Source organism: Ranitomeya variabilis, chromosome 3, assembly GCF_051348905.1.
Source record: "Ranitomeya variabilis isolate aRanVar5 chromosome 3, aRanVar5.hap1, whole genome shotgun sequence".
In the NCBI taxonomy this organism is placed as follows: Eukaryota; Metazoa; Chordata; class Amphibia; order Anura; family Dendrobatidae; genus Ranitomeya; species Ranitomeya variabilis.
In genome coordinates, this window is record NC_135234.1 from 686631130 (window position 1) to 686647805 (window position 16676).

The 16676-nt window shown below is 44.3% G+C and overlaps 1 protein-coding gene across 2 annotated transcripts in view; it reads right to left on the reverse strand.

Moving 5' to 3' along the window:
• Window positions 1-16676, reverse strand: part of LIMA1 (LIM domain and actin binding 1) — a 73143-nt gene that overhangs the window by 28438 nt on the left and 28029 nt on the right. Inside the window, exon 4 of one of the 2 annotated variants that reach the window (XM_077298069.1) lies at window positions 9654-10052. The exons of the other annotated variant lie outside the window; for it this stretch is intronic. Within the exon in view, the coding sequence (XP_077154184.1) occupies window positions 9654-10052 (399 nt within the window). The remainder of the gene's footprint in view (window positions 1-9653; window positions 10053-16676) is intronic. 2 annotated transcript variants of the gene reach the window in all.

Below are 16676 nucleotides of genomic sequence, written 5' to 3' on the forward strand. Positions count from 1 at the left end.
TGATGGGAGGAGGAGTGCAACACTTACCTGCCCAGATCTTGGAACAAATGCACTGCAGGGTGCAGCCAGCCCATAAAGCAAGATGTTAGCAACACAGGTGCAAAATACCAGATCAACAGCCACTCACCACATACCCACTCCTGGAGGGGGTGACTGCCCAGTATACAAGTGCACAATAAAGGCCCACATAGGGCGTTGTTCACACAATGGTACCGCATAGTGTCTGGTTCACCTGTGTTGCTAACATCTTGCTTTATGGGCTGGCTGAACCCTGCAGTGCATTTGTTCCAAGATCTGGGCAGGTAAGTGTTGCTGCCTTTTTTTTCTGCTGTTGAAAATTGAATTTTTGTAGACCTTGAGTCTTTAGTGGCTTTGCTATTTAGAGGAGGAGTGCACAAGATGAATGGGGTGTTATGGAGCTCAAAAAAACAAAAAAAAACAAAGTAGATTGCAAATGCTTTATAATTAAACACATTTTGAAATCTGAAGCTCCAATTTCAGAACTATGTAAACCCATTGTTTTACTCTTTTCACATCTTGTGTAATGGCGCAGATCTGCACGGTCAATTCTGCAGCCTACAGAATGAAAGTCTCATAAAAAAAAAAAAAAAAATACACCATCTGACGTAGAAAAGCCAACTCTCCCACTACGTCACAGCTAGGGATTTCTCCGATGAAGAGACCGTCAAGCTCGTCTGCTCCAACAAGCAGAATTGTGAATGAAGCTCTGGGCTAGAACACCGGTCACCATTACACACTGAACGGGAAACCACTGGGTAAATCTGACAGGGAGAAGGACTTGGGGATCCTAGTTAATGATAAACTTACCTGGAGCAGCCAGTGCCAGGCAGCAGCTGCCAAGGCAAACAGGATCATGGGGTGCATTAAAAGAGGTCTGGATACACATGATGAGAGCATTATACTGCCTCTGTACAAATCCCTAGTTAGACCGCACATGGAGTACTGTGTCCAGTTTTGGGCACCGGTGCTCAGGAAGGATATAATGGAACTAGAGAGAGTACAAAGGAGGGCAACAAAGTTAATAAAGGGGATGGGAGAACTACAAAACCCAGATAGATTAGTGAAATTAGGATTATTTAGTCTAGAAAAAAGACGACTGAGGGGCGATCTAATAACCATGTATAAGTATATAAGGGGACAATACAAATATCTCGCTGAGGATCTGTTTATACCAAGGAAGGCGACGGGCACAAGGGGGCATTCTTTGCGCCTGGAGGAGAGAAGGTTTTTCCACCAACATAGAGGATTCTTTACTCTTAGGGCAGTGAGAATCTGGAATTGCTTGCCTGAGGAGGTGGTGATGGCCTACTCAGTCGAGGGGTACAAGAGAGGCCTGGATGTCTTCCTGGAGCAGAACAATATTGTATCATACAATTATTAGGTTCTGTAGAAGGACGTAGATCTGGGGATTTATTATGATGGAATATAGGCTGAACTGGATGGACAAATGTCTTTTTTCGGCCTTACTAACTATGTTACTATATTACCGGTCGTAACTCCGGATCAGTGCATGTAAAGTAATTAAAGGGAACCCATCACCCCGTTTTTTAAAGATTAGATAAAAATAGTGTGAAATAGGGGCAGAGCTGGGCTTTACATTAGTGCCTTTTTGGTGCCTTTACACCCCCGTTAGGCTGCCGAAATACCTTTGTGAAGTGGCCGTTTTCTGCTGTCACTCAAGTTGGTCAGGTCGGATGGGCGTGGTCACAGCGCTGTTTCTCCCCCAGATCAGGCTCATCATTACGTTGGTGGCGTAGTGGTGTGCGCATGTCCAAAGAGAAGATCCGCTGCCCAGGAGATTCAAAACAGCGCGGTCTTCGCTATTTGCAGTTTACCGGTGGGCGCGGCCATCTTTCCTGTGGCCGCGCGTGCGCAGATGGACCGCTCTGCTGCCCGGGGCTTCAGGAAAATGGCCACCGCGATCTCCATCTGTGCACGCGCGGAATCCCGCGGCCATTTTCCTGAAGCCCGGGCAGCAGAGCGCTCCATCTGCGCACGCGCGGCCACAGGAAAGATGGCCGCGCCCACCGGTAAACGGCAAATAGCGAAGACCGCGCTGTTTTGAATCTCCTGGGCAGCGGATCTTCTCTTTGGACATGCGCACACCACTACACCACCAACGTAATGATGAGCCTGATCTGGGGGAGAAACAGCGCTGTGACCACGCCCATCCGACCTGACCAACTTGAGTGACAGCAGAAAACAGCCACTTCACAAAGGTATTTCGGCAGCCTAACGGGGGTGTAAAGGCACCAAAAAGGCAGTAATGTAAAGCCCATCTCTGCCCCTATTTCACACTATTTTTATCTAATTTTTAAAAAACGGGGTGATAGGTTCCCTTTAAGTGTACATGGAGGGATTCCTACATTCCACAGGACACAAGCACACTCCAGCGATAACTTGTATCTAGAATGTATGTTTGCCAGGTATATTGAATAGTGAGAATATCATGACAGGCATGTTGCTGCAAAACCTAAGAGAACATTTTTTTTTAGTCTGGATGGCTAAGTTAGCAAAGACGACATTTCAAATATGGGAGATAAAAGGAGACTCTGCCAGAATTACTAATGCTTTATTAAATGGCTGACGGCAAAATGCAGTTGTCAGCAGGATACGAAGGATGACATTATCCCAAAATTATATAAAAGTGAGGGGGGTGGCGTTCGGTCTGGACTACATGGCTTTTCGTAATTCCAGTCCTGGAAACCACATATCCCACAGGGTTTTTTTGAACTTCTTCTAGTAATAGACCTATCATAAGGATAAGTCATCACTATTAAATTGAATAGAGGTCTGACTCCTCCCAGCACTCCAAGCCTCCCTTCATCTCAATCCGCTGATTGAAGGTACAGAAACACCGGAAATAGCATTGCACCAATGGCTCCCTAGATTGGGTGGAGGCCGTAAAAGGCACTGCAAATATCTCCCATGACCTAGGTCATCAATACTTAAGCCCAATAAAACCTCTTAAGGCTGTGTGCACACGTTGCGTTTTTTGAGGTTTTTTTGCTATAAAAACACATACATATGCATCCTATCATTTAGAATGCATTCTGCAATTTTTGTGCACATGATGCGTTTTTTCCACGAAAAAAAAACGCATCGCGGTTAACGCAGCATATTCATTAATTTTGCGTTTTTTCCCGCTATATAATGCACTGGGAAAGCTCAGAAAAAAAACGCATGCGGTTTTCTTGCAGAAAATGTCCGGTTTTCTTCAGGAATTTTCTGCAAGAAATTCTTACGTGTGAACATACCCTTAGAGGAAATATGTTGAAAAGAAAAAAAAAAAAAATTCATAAGAGACATCGCCACAGAGGGGACATATCACCTTCACTTTGAACATATGGGATTAATTATAACTTGGGACGTGATATAGAGCTGACACTAACCTCCATTGAAGTAGGGCCTACTGCAGTGACCAGGTAACAGGAAATCTGCTCTGAGAACCAGACACAAAAGGCTAGGCTTTGTATATTCAAAGACAGAAGTACACTTTTAACCCCTTTAACCTTGGATCTTTTTCGTTTGCGTTTTTTCGCTCCCCTTCTTCCCAGAACCATAATTTTTTTATTTTTCCGTCAATATGGCCATGTGAGGGCTCATTTTTTGTGGGACGAGTTGTACTTTTGGACACCACCATTGGTTTTACCATGTCGTGTACTAGAGATAAACTAAAAAAAAAAAAAAAAAAAAAAAAGATTCAAAGTGCGGTGAAATTGCAAAAAAGTGCAATCCCACACTTGTGTTTTTTTTGGCTTTTTTACTAGGTTCATTAAATGCTAAAACTGACCTGCCATTTTGATTCTCCAGGTCATTACGAGTTCATAGACACCAAACATGTCTAAGTTCTTTTTCATCCAAGTGGTGAGAAAAAAAATACAAACTTGGAAAATTTGCGCAGTTTTTTAAATTTTTTAATACCCGTAGCATTTCCATTTTTCGCGATCTGGGGTCAGGTGAGGGCTTATGTTTTGCTCGCCGAGCTGATGTTTTTAATCATACCGTTTTGGTGCAGATACGATCTTTTGATTGCCCGTTATTGCGTTTTAAAGCTTCTTAAACATGTAAAATACCCAGCACATCTTACAACAAGCTCCCAATGAGCTCACCAAGGGGAGGTATGTGGGCATACTCTTCTACTATATAATTGTCTAAGGGTCACTTCCGTCTTTCTGTCCTTCTGTCTTTCTGTCACGGATATTCATTGGTCGCGGCCTCTGTCTGTCATGGAATCCAAGTCGCTGATTGGTCTCGCCAGCTGCCTGTCATGGCTGCCGCGACCAATCAGCGACGGCCACAGTCCGATTAGTCCCTCCCTACACCCCTGCAGTCAGTGCCCGGCGCCCGCTCCATACTCCCCTCCAGTCACCGCTCACACAGGGTTAATGCCGGCAGTAACGGACCGTGTTATGCCGCGGGTAACTCACTCCGTTACCGCCGCTATTAACCCTGTGTGACCAAGTTTTTTCTATTGATGCTGCCTATGCAGCGTCAATAGTAAAAACATCTAATGTTAAAAATAATTTTAAAAAAATTATATACTCACCTTCCGCCGCATTTCCAGCTCCTCGCGACGCTCCGGTGACAGCTCCATGCAAGCGGCAGGTTCCGGTGGCAAGGATGGTCTGCGAGAAGGACCTGCCATGACGTCACGGTCATGTGACTGCGACGTCATCACAGGTCCTGCGCGAGAAGGAGGTGACAGGGCAATATACTACGTGGCTCTGTGCTGTATAGTAGGTCTCTGGGCAATATACTACGTGGGCTGGGCAATATACTACGTGGGCATGCATATTCTAGAATACCCGATACATTAGAATCGGGCCACCATCTAGTAATCTATTAAGAATCAGGTTGGGTTCCTGTAATTGTTCATTTTCTGAACCACAGTTCGCTGTGAGTTACATTTTCCCCATCGGAGTGCTTATCTCCATAAAGAGAAGGGTCATTCCTGAAACATCAGGTTTAGTACTTTCCCGTTATCCTTATTTATGTAGTTGTATATACCGTATTGTTTTGTTACATATATACATATACAAAAAACACCATTGACCTTTCTGGATAAAACATATAAAATTTAAATCGCTCTGTAAACCACACCCCTGAAGCAATACGCAACATGTAATGGGTGTTCAATCTGCCAGTATAAACGATTGGTTGCGGCAGCTAGTAGATTTTGTTGTGGAGTTGACAGTAATCATATTGAGACCTTTATTAGTGATGAGTGAGTGTACTCGTTGCTCTGGTCTTCACGAGCACACTCGCTCGCTAGTCTCCGAGTATTTGTGAGTGCTCGGAGATTTAGTTTTCGTCACTGCCGCAGCTGAATGAGTTACAGCTGCTAGACAGCTTGAATACATGTGGGGATTCCCTAGTACCAGGCAAGCCCCACATGTACTCAGGCTGGCTAGCAGCTGTAAATCATGCAGCTGCGTCAACAAAAACTAAATCTCCGAGCACTTACAAATACTCTAAGACCACCCGATCAAGCTCGTGAAGACCAGAGCAAAGAGTACACTCACTCATCACTAATCTTTATATATTGTACTAGATGGTGGCCCGGTTCTAACGCATCGGGTATTCTAGAATATGTATGTAGTTTATTTATGAAGATTTCAGAATAATGCAATGAATTAACAGGATTCGGCCGGCTGGGCGCGACCAATTAGCGAAGCGTGGTTCAAATCCCATGCCAATTCGCGGCCAGACTGCGTCTGTGCTTGCGGCCGGCCGGGTGCAACCAATCAGTGAAGCCAGGGTGAGCTCCAAGTTTTTGAGGGCCCTGGGTGAAAGTCCTACAGTCCACGTAGTAGGCAGCACAGCCCACGTAGTAGGCAGCACAGCTCATGTAGTATATAGCAATGTGGGCACCATATCCCTGTTTAAAAAAAAAAAAAGAATTAAAATAAAAAAATAGTTATATATTCACCTTCCGGCGGCCTCCAGATCCAGCCCAGGCCTTTAGCGATGCTCCTCGCGACACTCAGTTTCCAGTAATGCCTTGCGGCAATAACCGATGATGTAGCGGTTTCGCAAGACCACTACGTCATATGGGGTCATTGCCGCAATGCATTCTTGGGACCGGAGTGTCATAAGAAGCGGGAAAGGCTGGCGCAGACGCCGGAAGGTGAGAATATAATGATTTTTTTTAACATTATATGTTTTTACTATTGATGCTGCATAGGCAGCATCAATAGTAAAAAGTTGGTCACACGGGGTTAATGGCAGCGTTAACGGACTGCGTTACACCGCGATGTAAAGCAGTCCGTTTTCACAGACTGTTAAAATGCTATGTGGGCGCTGACTGGAGGGGAGTATGGAGGGGCCAATTCGCAGCCGGGCTGTGCCTGTTGCCGATTGGGCGCGACCAATTAGCGACGCGGGTATAGATAGACCTGCAGGGGAGAATATATATATATATATAATCGGAGGTGTATATACACACACCATACGCTGACTCAGCGTACCTCCAATAACCAGCATAGCAGTGGAAGCATCTGTGGCCTCGTCCAGTCAATTGCTTAATTGCCTTGATGATTGGAGGCAACGGAGTTGGGTCTCCCTGACAAACTGGTGGCAGTGGTGGAATCGGTGACCTATTCTGTCAAGGTGAATCACACAAAGTCTTCGATATGTAATTGAAAGCAGAGTTACATAGGTACAGAGGCCCAGTTTTCAGCAATGTGGAACTTACTGGGCTGTGTGATAATATCTTATCTGCTGCAGAACTACCAGTTCTCTTAATACTAAGCTCTGTTTAACCCCTCTCACATCACAGATGGGCTGCTCTCAGGGTACACTGTGCATAGGCAGAAAGCTCCCAATAAGTGGTGTGGGTGGGTTATACAGATCTCACGATATGGAGAACTACATGGCAGAAAGTTTACTAGTCCTCTAACGATAATCTGTTTATAAAACAACAGATTGATAAGATTGAAGCAAGCAGCCCAGCAAGTGACATTACTGGAAATCCGGGTTCCAGCCCTTACATTTTGTTGCTCTCAGAGTAGCTGGCAAAAACCTCACGTCAGAAACCCTGTAAGGCATGCACAATAACAAAAACTAGCCTCTGGCACACATCTGCTGTATAAAAGCCCATGTAGACAGGCACCTGCATCTCCAAATGAGGTGCGAACCTGGCCCAAGTGGCGACTTCTCACTCCAGACTAGTGAAACTGCTGGACCCCAGCTAAGGGCCATTCACAGCAAATTGAGGAAATGCATAACTGCTCCAGGTATTGTTTATACCTTCATCTCAAAAGTCACATAATTGCTCCTTGTCATTTGAAAACCGAGGCGGTGTCGTCATGTACACAGCCGCCATTATACTGCTCTATTCACACTTATGAAGAAACAATGAACCAGTGTTGCAGAACACAAAGTGTTAAGCATCGCCAGGCTGCTCAGATGCCTGCTGTTAAACCCAGGGTGGGGGATTGCGGGATTTACAGTCCATGACCTCATATATAGCAGCTCTAGGCACTGTAACCAGAGATGGAGGATAGGAAGAGAAGGCCACAAGGAGGGCACAGACCGCTGCTGGACAAAGGCCTGCACATAACTAGTCAATGGGTTACATTTCCTGCCAGGCAGAGGCCGCCACACCCAAAGTGATCATTATCCTGCAAGGGCTCTTATCAGAAGGCAGGCATGCTGGGAATGGGCTATGCCTGCTTACCCTATGACCGCTCCACATCTGCTTTATCACTTAACAGACTCCTGCATGATTTAAAGGGGAAAAAGACCAAAGTTTCATTTTCACTTTAACATGAAAGGAGCACAATACCCAAGGGAAGATTTACGGGTTTACTCAGCATGGTGCATTATACAGCAGAATCCCGAGCCCATGGCCTTCACACTTTTTGGACTAAAGAAATGTTGAGTACCCCATGTTATTTACTTACTATAAAGTATGAGCATGTTAGGTTTTTTTCTTGTGTTTTGTCTCAACAAACCACAGTGTGAATGTGCTCAGGTACGAAAAGAAGCTTAAAATTTGCATTAAAAAAAAAAACACAGTAAAAATGATGCATTGTGCAAACATAGCCTTATTGCTATTATGTGCGTGCATGTTACAGGCTTTTCTTAGCACATGAGATCAAAACTTTGAGAGGGATCATGAGGGCAGACTTTCTGGATTTCCATAAACAGACCAAAGTAAATTATGGCCTGCAGCATCCAAGGAATGATTGTGATAAACCTGGGCTTGGGGTCCGAATGGCATCTCCAGGAATGATTATCACAATCAAGGTCAGCTTCTAGGTTTGCCCCTCCCTCTACAACAGTCGCAGTTGCTCATTATTTGTGAAAATTTCATTGCCCACCCCTGAACACTGCAGCCAGCAAGATTCATTTCAACTCAACAAAATCATCTGATTTTAAAAGGTCCTTTTAAAAGGCTGAACAAAGGACTGATGGAACCCACCAAGAGAATAAAAGTTATAGGGGATGCAGGACTTGAATTGCCCTACTCAAACCTGACTTACAGATATCTAGTAAGGCCTGATGCCCACAATCCAAAAACCAGCAGCACATGTTCGTTGCGTCCAAAGCCCTGTAGTCTATTGCATGCAGGTGAACCCGTATGTGTTCACTGAACTAAGCAGATTTACCGCTTTTAATACATTCTACTGATGCAATTTCATGTCATTACATGGATATGCTGCAGTCTTGATAGACGAGCTGCATGTCAGTCTCTGTGGGCGATCCGCAGGCGTCTGTGCACGCATAGTGGACATGGGATTTCTAGAAATCCATCTACTATGCTGCAATATCTGGCAACTGCGGGTTTGATGCTGCATAAATACGCATCATCAAACCTGCAGCAGTTCCTGATCGTGAGCACATACCCTAAGCAAAGCATGCATTATTAGAAATAATCACTGGAGTCTGCGAAAGCTGGATGACAACTCCTAAGATCCACACTGTAGTCTCACTTCATCCCAATTTTCCCCGAAAACAGTTGCCGACCTTTGTTAGCCACATGACAAGAGACTTTAGCGTTAATATAGCAAATTATAGAGCTATGTATAACACAATATATTCATCTTTTCCATATAAAGTGGTTTAAAGACACAGGAAAAGAACAGCGAGCTCACACACCAGCTGTTTCCTGGTCACAGGCGGCTCATGGACGCCGATTCATTCCTAAAGTGCTGACATGTCCGTATTCCCATCAGGTGGAAGTTTACCGCAGACATGGATGTTTTACAGCATGAGTAATCTCCTTGGAGCAGCTACAGAAACCACAAAAGACGGGTGGGGGAGGCTGGGGATTCATAACCAGCGGTCACTTCTGCTGTAAGTCAACAGAGACACTGCAGGAATTATACTGGGGGTTGTAGTTCAACAGAAAGTGGCTTTCAGCAGAAGAATAGTGACCTGTGTTGCCAGGCAGATGACTTAGTAGAAAAACTTGTGTTTTTCTGTTTAGCCTTGGACAGCTGTAAAAGCTCACAGAAAAGTTTGGCAAGTACAGACAAGTGTTGACTGATCAGAACGCCAGTACATGGAATGGAGGGACCTCCAGCCCATCTGTCACAATGGCAACTGCAAAGCAATAGTTCAGATGAGGGGAATCACATTAAATGCCCTAGAAGCATTGTTATTACAATCTGCTCCCATCTTACCTTATGGTTGGCAGCGTCACCCTTCTCAAACATCAACTTCAGGCTGTTTAAAGGGACATTAAACTTCTCAATCTTAGGAGAAGGCTCGGGAGTGTCCAGCTTAGCAGTCTCCAAATCTTGTTCCATGCTTACAACCTCAGTGGAGGAAGAACGAAGTTCTGAGGCACTGGGATAGCGGAAGCGGCTTTGTTCCTTCACTGGAGAGCGGGTCTTGGTAGTCGGGACCTCAGAGTGGTCAGTAGGGACCGTTTCAGTCCTAGGACTGCTGACTCTCTGCCTTATGGCAAAACTGCTACTGTGCTTAATTTCTGTCCGAGCAACAGGACCAGGGATCTCCCACTTCTTCCTCAACACGCTCAGGGAGCCTCGATTAAAAGAAGACGGAAGAGTTTCTGTGTTCTAGAGAGGACATAAAGTGGGTGAGTAAGGAAGTGGCTGTCTAAGTCAGGAGAAGAAAAAAAAAAAAAAAAAATCTGCAACAAATAGCAGATCCACATCCAGACAGCTGCTCAGAAAATTTTGGTCTATGCCACATGTAGAAAAAAAAAAAAAAGAAAGAAAGAAAAAGCATTTAAGCCCAGGGGGAATATGAGGCGGAGGAAAGATTGGGCAGGAAGTTTAAGGGAAAAAAAAAAGGAGGATATCCTTATATGGGCAAACAGATGGGAAGAACAAGGCAAAAAAAAAAAAAAAAATGATGAGAAAGTGACTCATGTAACAAGGAAGAAGCCATGAGATGAAATGGGAAAGAAAAAAAAGTTACTTTTTGTACTCTTTTGCAGTTTTGTTTATGTTGACAACAGAAACATTTACTATTGAAACATAAAAATACTTGTAACAATTTGGTGACAAATGTAAATCAAGAAAAGATTAAGGTTCTGTGGCAGGAAAGGACAGCTTTAATTTAGACATGCATATGATAAGCATAAAGGGGCAATTAAACCACTTGATCAAAGCAGAAATTCAAAGAAGACGCCATTAAGAAAGGTAAATAAGCCACCATGATGTAGGCAAGAGATTACTGCCTAGGTTACAGCACTAGAAACCAATGGGCACTGAACAAAAGTGGAAGAAATAAAAATAAAAAAGACTTGGGGGCATGCTCTAACCTACCCCAAAAATTACAACAGGAGACTATATACCTGCTTTCGCTGCATGACTGCGGCCTCTGCCCGGAGGAGCATCCAAGAGTGTAGCTGCAGTGACAGCCTGCCAGGCTTTATAGACTTAGAGGTGATTAGCAGCTATATCCGGATTGTAACCCTAAGTCTCTCACCTTATTACACGGCAAAGAGACAGCACCACGCTTCCAGAAAAGACAAAAACCTCACCAAAAAGGAGAGATTTAACCGGACTGTAACCACAGCCATTGCAAGCAAAGTGTAGCAGCACAACTGGAAGACTCCGACTGCACCTTTACCCAATGTAGAATACACAGAGGGGATTCCTACCTGTGCTAAATTGGTAAAATCCTGGTTGGAGTTTGGGGAGAAAAGGCCCAAGAGAAACCCATTGATGCCTGTGTAAAACCGCATCAATAGCAGCCCCAGAACAGGTCACAGGGAACGCAGACACAGATCTGCACGTTATACGCAATTTATGATGCAACATCTAGAACTAGAAGATGCATATAAAAGTATCAGAAAGTTGGTATAAAATTTGATGAGAGGGCAGCTTTGAGCTCCCATCCCCATTTTCTTCTCTTTTTTTTTTTTAAAGTGTATAATTAATGGACATAGCAGCCAGCCTGACATGATGTGGCATTACACGCACTAGGGCCCAGCTGATCCTGGCATCTATACTTCGAGACCATGATCTGGCTCAAGATTTGAGTCTTTGCGGGTTCATTTCTTTTTTTTTTTTTTATTCTTTAAACGTTGATTAAATCAACGAACCCAGACTTAAAAAGGTCAGCATTCCTAGAAGATGAAAATCTTATTCACCCAACTCGTTATCAGAGAAGAGAAGAGAAGAAAAAAAAAAAAACGCCACTTCTAAAGCAATCTGTCTCCGCAGGATTACGGCTCACTGTCCTCTTACTGGTACCCCGCCATCCACCCCTGGTATGTCGGTCACCTCTCCTCACCAGCCTCAGTGATAACATCATGTGATTAGTCAGAGACCAGACGTACAGTACAATGGCCTCCCCTAGCTTTCAGCAGCTCTAGGGGCAACGCTGACTTACTGATGAAAGGTCTATTTCTCATTAGAGATAAAACAGAAAGTTCCTGACATGTATCATACAGGGGTTTTCCACAGTCCTCATTAAAAATGTCAGACTGGGAAACTACCAGGAATCCAAAAGCTTATATTGATGGCTAGAAGCCATTGTAATAGTACAACAGAAAGAGGGCATTAACTAAAAAAATTACAAGCAGGACACCCCATAAGGGGAATGTACATGTTTGTCTTACTAAGGCCTCATACTGGAGGCTGTACAACTCACCACATCTACAGAGGCCCTATAGACTAGGGTGGGCTCTCGTCGTCTCAGCCATGGCTGACCCATGACCCATCATCTCTTCCATTCATAAAGTCTATTACCCAACAAGAGGGTGTAAAAGTGTGTAGGCTATTGATCATCCAGCTAGTTGACGGCCATAAGCTGTTGTGATCCATACCACCGATTACCCAATTAAATAATTTGTGTCGGCCAAAAAATTATACACACTAAGGAAAAGAAAAAAATAAAACAAAAAACGGATTGTTCTGCCCACATGTGTGAACAGGCCTTTCGTGGACCTGTCAGTGGTCACAAAGATAAAATGTACTTGGTATAAATGCAGCTGTTCTTTTAATAATGGTGTTGTGTATTTTTTTCCCCGACTTCTTGATATGGCCCCACTGTTCTGATATAAATAATCTTTATAGCCAACCATTAGTGGTCATCAACACAACCCCTATAGGAAAAAAAAAAGAAAATGAGGACCACCTTCACCTGGATAAAAAGACTAGATATCTATACAGGGAAGGGAAGCGAGCACTATAGCTCTAAAAATGCAGAATAGATTAGGCTTTCACATGTGCCACCACTACAGATGAGCAGATACATTCGCGTGACTCCGGCATAGCATTTAATTAGCCGGGCTTGGCGCAACGACATCTATGCATCAAATCACAGATAACATGGCTCAGTGGGTAGCACCAAACCTCACCAAGAACATCTGCAAGGAGTTTATATGTTCTCCCCGTGTTTGAAAGGGTTTCTTCCCACACTCTAAAGACATAGTGATAAATAATGTGACTGAGCCCTAATGGGGACAGTGATGAGGTCTGTACAGCGCTGTGGAATTGATGATGCCACACAAGCAAATAAAATGATGTCACACCAGGCATGTCAGAAGGTAAAGAGTCGAGGGCCTCCTGTCTCGCTGCTAGGTACCACTGAACTGGATGCTGGACCAGAGTCCCACAGATCAATCCGCTCATCTCTAGCCCCCACCCTTACCATACCAGACTTCACAGGTGCGGGCCAGGCCTGAAACCACATGTACAATTTACACAAATTAAGCAACTTTGCCCTTTTGTCTTCCCAAATAGTAGCTCCAGGTTGCTACACCAGCTGTATTAAAAATTCAGAAGGTTATTGGAAACCATCAGCAATTCATTGACAAACCCACCCATAATTAATTGACTTATTAAGCAGTGCTGTGGTATCAAGTTTATGGATCTAGTCATATTAGAGAACGCATTTCTAAAACCATACACCAAGGATACACTCACAGCAGGTCCGTCAGACTCCACAATACTGACTACATACATTGCCAAGCACATCTTAGACCCGATTAGCACTTTGAGGGATTATGGGGCCACTCGGACATGGATTTTAAGAGTTTATTAACCAAATATGAAAATTTGATTTACGTGGAGTTGAATCCTGAAAATACATGAAAGACAGGCAACTATAATGAACAAAAATAGATCTTGGACCTGATGAACTGGTGTACTCAATGTACATGAACCCCTTCGTAATCATCAATAAAATTTAACACTGGACCGAGATGTGAGCGAATAGCACCCCCCCACGAGGGGTGAAAACGCAGCAGATCTACACTATACCATGCTGCACCAGTCACGGTCAGTGTTGGCACAAATTATGGCTGTTTAACCCCCTTAGATGGTGCTGTCAATAGTAACTAAAGCATTGAGATGGTTAACCGTGTGGGGGCTTCCTCTTTAACCCTGAGATCATGATTGTGTGATCCTGACAAACTTCAGGTCTGCCGGCTAAACTGACTTGTTTAGGAGTCAGCAATATTTAGGCGGTAAAAATAAAATTTTTCTTCCCAGTTATGCCACTTTGCGTTAATTCCTGAAAAGCATCTGAAGGGTTAAAAAACTACCTGATGGCAGTTATGAATATGTTGAAGGGTGCAGTTTTTAAAATGGTATCCTTTTTTTATCAATATAAAATGGGGGGAATGGGGATGCGTCTTACAATGCAGATATACCTCATCTGTGCTGCAGGTGTCCGGTGCCTGCCGCTGCGCTCTGCCCCTGGTGCTGCTGCCACAATGCTTGCCGCAGCGCTCTGTCCCGTGCTGCGTGGGGGGTTTCTGCTGTTCCTTCCATGCTTTCCTGTGCGTGTGCGGTGGATTCTTTCCGGGAAAATGGCCAAAGGGAGGCGGTGCATGCGCAGATGGAGATCTCGGTACCAAAATCACAGGAGATGAGATTTCAGAGCTGAAATCTCATCTCCCGAGATCTCGGTGCCGAGATTTCCATCTGCGCATGCACCGCTCACCCGGCAGCCATTTTACTGGACTCCACCATACAGGAAATCATGGCACTGCCAGGACTCTGGCCTTTCACAAAATGTCGGCAGAGCCCCGGCAGCACCGGAGATACCAGCAGAGCACCAGGCAGCAGCGCCGCACACCCACAGCAGGACCGCCGGAGACACCCGCAGAGCGCTGGACACCAGCAGCACTGCCGGACACCCCTTCATCCCAGCATCACTCTACTCCTGCCTCCTCCAGCAGAGACCCAGCTTCACCACAGCCACCATCCCCGGTAATCAATAAGACGCATGGATTATAAGAAGTACCACCATTTTATTAACCCCTTCATGACCCAGCCTATTTTGACCTTCATGACCTGGCCATTTTTTGCAATTCTGACCAGTGTCCCTTTATGAGGTAATAACTCAGGAACGCTTCGTGACATATTGGGCTTCATGTTAGTGGTAAATTTAGGTCGATAATTTCTGAGTTTATTTGTGAAAAAAACGGAAATTTGGCGAAAATTTTGAAAATTTCTCAATTTTCACATTTTGAATTTTTATTCTGTTAAACCAGAGAGTTATGTGACACAAAATAGTTAATAAATAACATTTCCCACATGTCTACTTTACATCAGCACAATTTTGGAAACAAACTTTTTTTTTGCTAGGAAGATAAGGGTTAAAATTTGACCAGTGATTTCTCATTTTTACAACAAAATTGACAAAACCATTTTTTTTAGGGACCACCTCACATTTGAAGTCAGTTTGAGGGTTCTATATGGCAGAAAATACCCAAAAGTGACACCATTCTAAAAACTGCACCCCTCAAGGTGCTCAAAACCACATTCAAGAAGTTTATTAACCCTTCAGGTGTTTCACAGCAGCAGAAGCAACATGGAAGGAAAAAATTAACATTTAACTTTTTAGTCACAAAAATGATCTTTTAGCAACAATTTTGTTATTTTCCCAAGGGTAAAAGGAGAAACTAGACCACGAACGTTGTTGTGCAATTTGTCCTGAGTACGCTGATACCTCATATGTGTGGGTAAACCACTGTTTGGGCGCACGGCAGGGCTCGGAAGGGAAGGAGCGCCATTTGACTTTTTGAATGAAAAATTGGCTCCAATCTTTGGCGGACACCATGTCGCGTTTGGAGAGCCCCCGTGTGCCTAAACATTGGAGCTCCCCCACAAGTGACCCCATTTTGGAAACTAGACCCCCCAAGGAACTTATCTAGATGCATAGTGAGCACTTTAAACCCCCAGGTGCTTCACAGAAGTTTATAACGCAGAGCCATGAAAATAAAAAATTATTTTTCTTTCCTCAAAAATGATTTTTAGCCCGGAATTTTTTATTTTCCCAAGGGTAATAGGAGAAATTGGACCCCAAATGTCGTTGTCCAGTTTGTCCTGAGTACGATGATACCCCATATGTGGGGGTAAACCACTGTTTGGGCGCACGGCAGGGCTCGGAAGGGAAGGCACGCCATTTGGCTTTTTGAATGGAAAATTAGCTTCAATCATTAGCGGACACCATGTCGCGTTTGGAGAGCCCCTGTGTGCCTAAACATTGGAGCTCCCGCACAATTGACCCCATTTTGGAAACTAGACCTCCCATGGAACTAATCTAGATGTGTGGTGAGCACTTTGAACCCCCAAGTGCTTCACAGAAGTTTATAACGCAGAGCCATGAAATTAAAAAATAATTTTTCTTTTCTCAAAAATGATTTTTTAGCCCACAATTTTTTATTTTCCCAAGGGTAACAGGAGAAATTGGACCCCAACATTTGTTGTCCAGTTTCTCCTGAGTACGCTGATACCCCATATGTGGGGGTAAACCACTGTTTTGGCACACGTCGGGGTTCGGAAGGGAAGTAGTGACGTTTTGAAATGCAGACTTTGATGGAATGGTCTGCGGGCGTCACGTTGCATTTGCAGAGCCCCTGATGTGCCTAAACAGTAGGAACACCCCACAATTGACCCCATTTTGGAAACTAGACCCCCCAAGGAACTTATCTAGACGTGTGGTGAGCAGCACTTTCAAACCCCAAGTGCTTCACAGAAGTTTATAACGCAGAGCCGTGAAAATAAATAATAATTGTTCTTTCCTCAAAAATTATGTTTTAGCAAGTCATTTTTTATTTTCGCAAGGGTAACAGGAGAAATTGGACCCCAATAGTTGTTGCCCAGTTTGTCCTGAGTACGCTTGTACCCCATACGTGGGGGTAAACCACCGTTTGGGCGCACGTCGGGGCTTGGAAGGGAGGGAGCACCATTTGACTTTTTGAACGCAAGATTGGC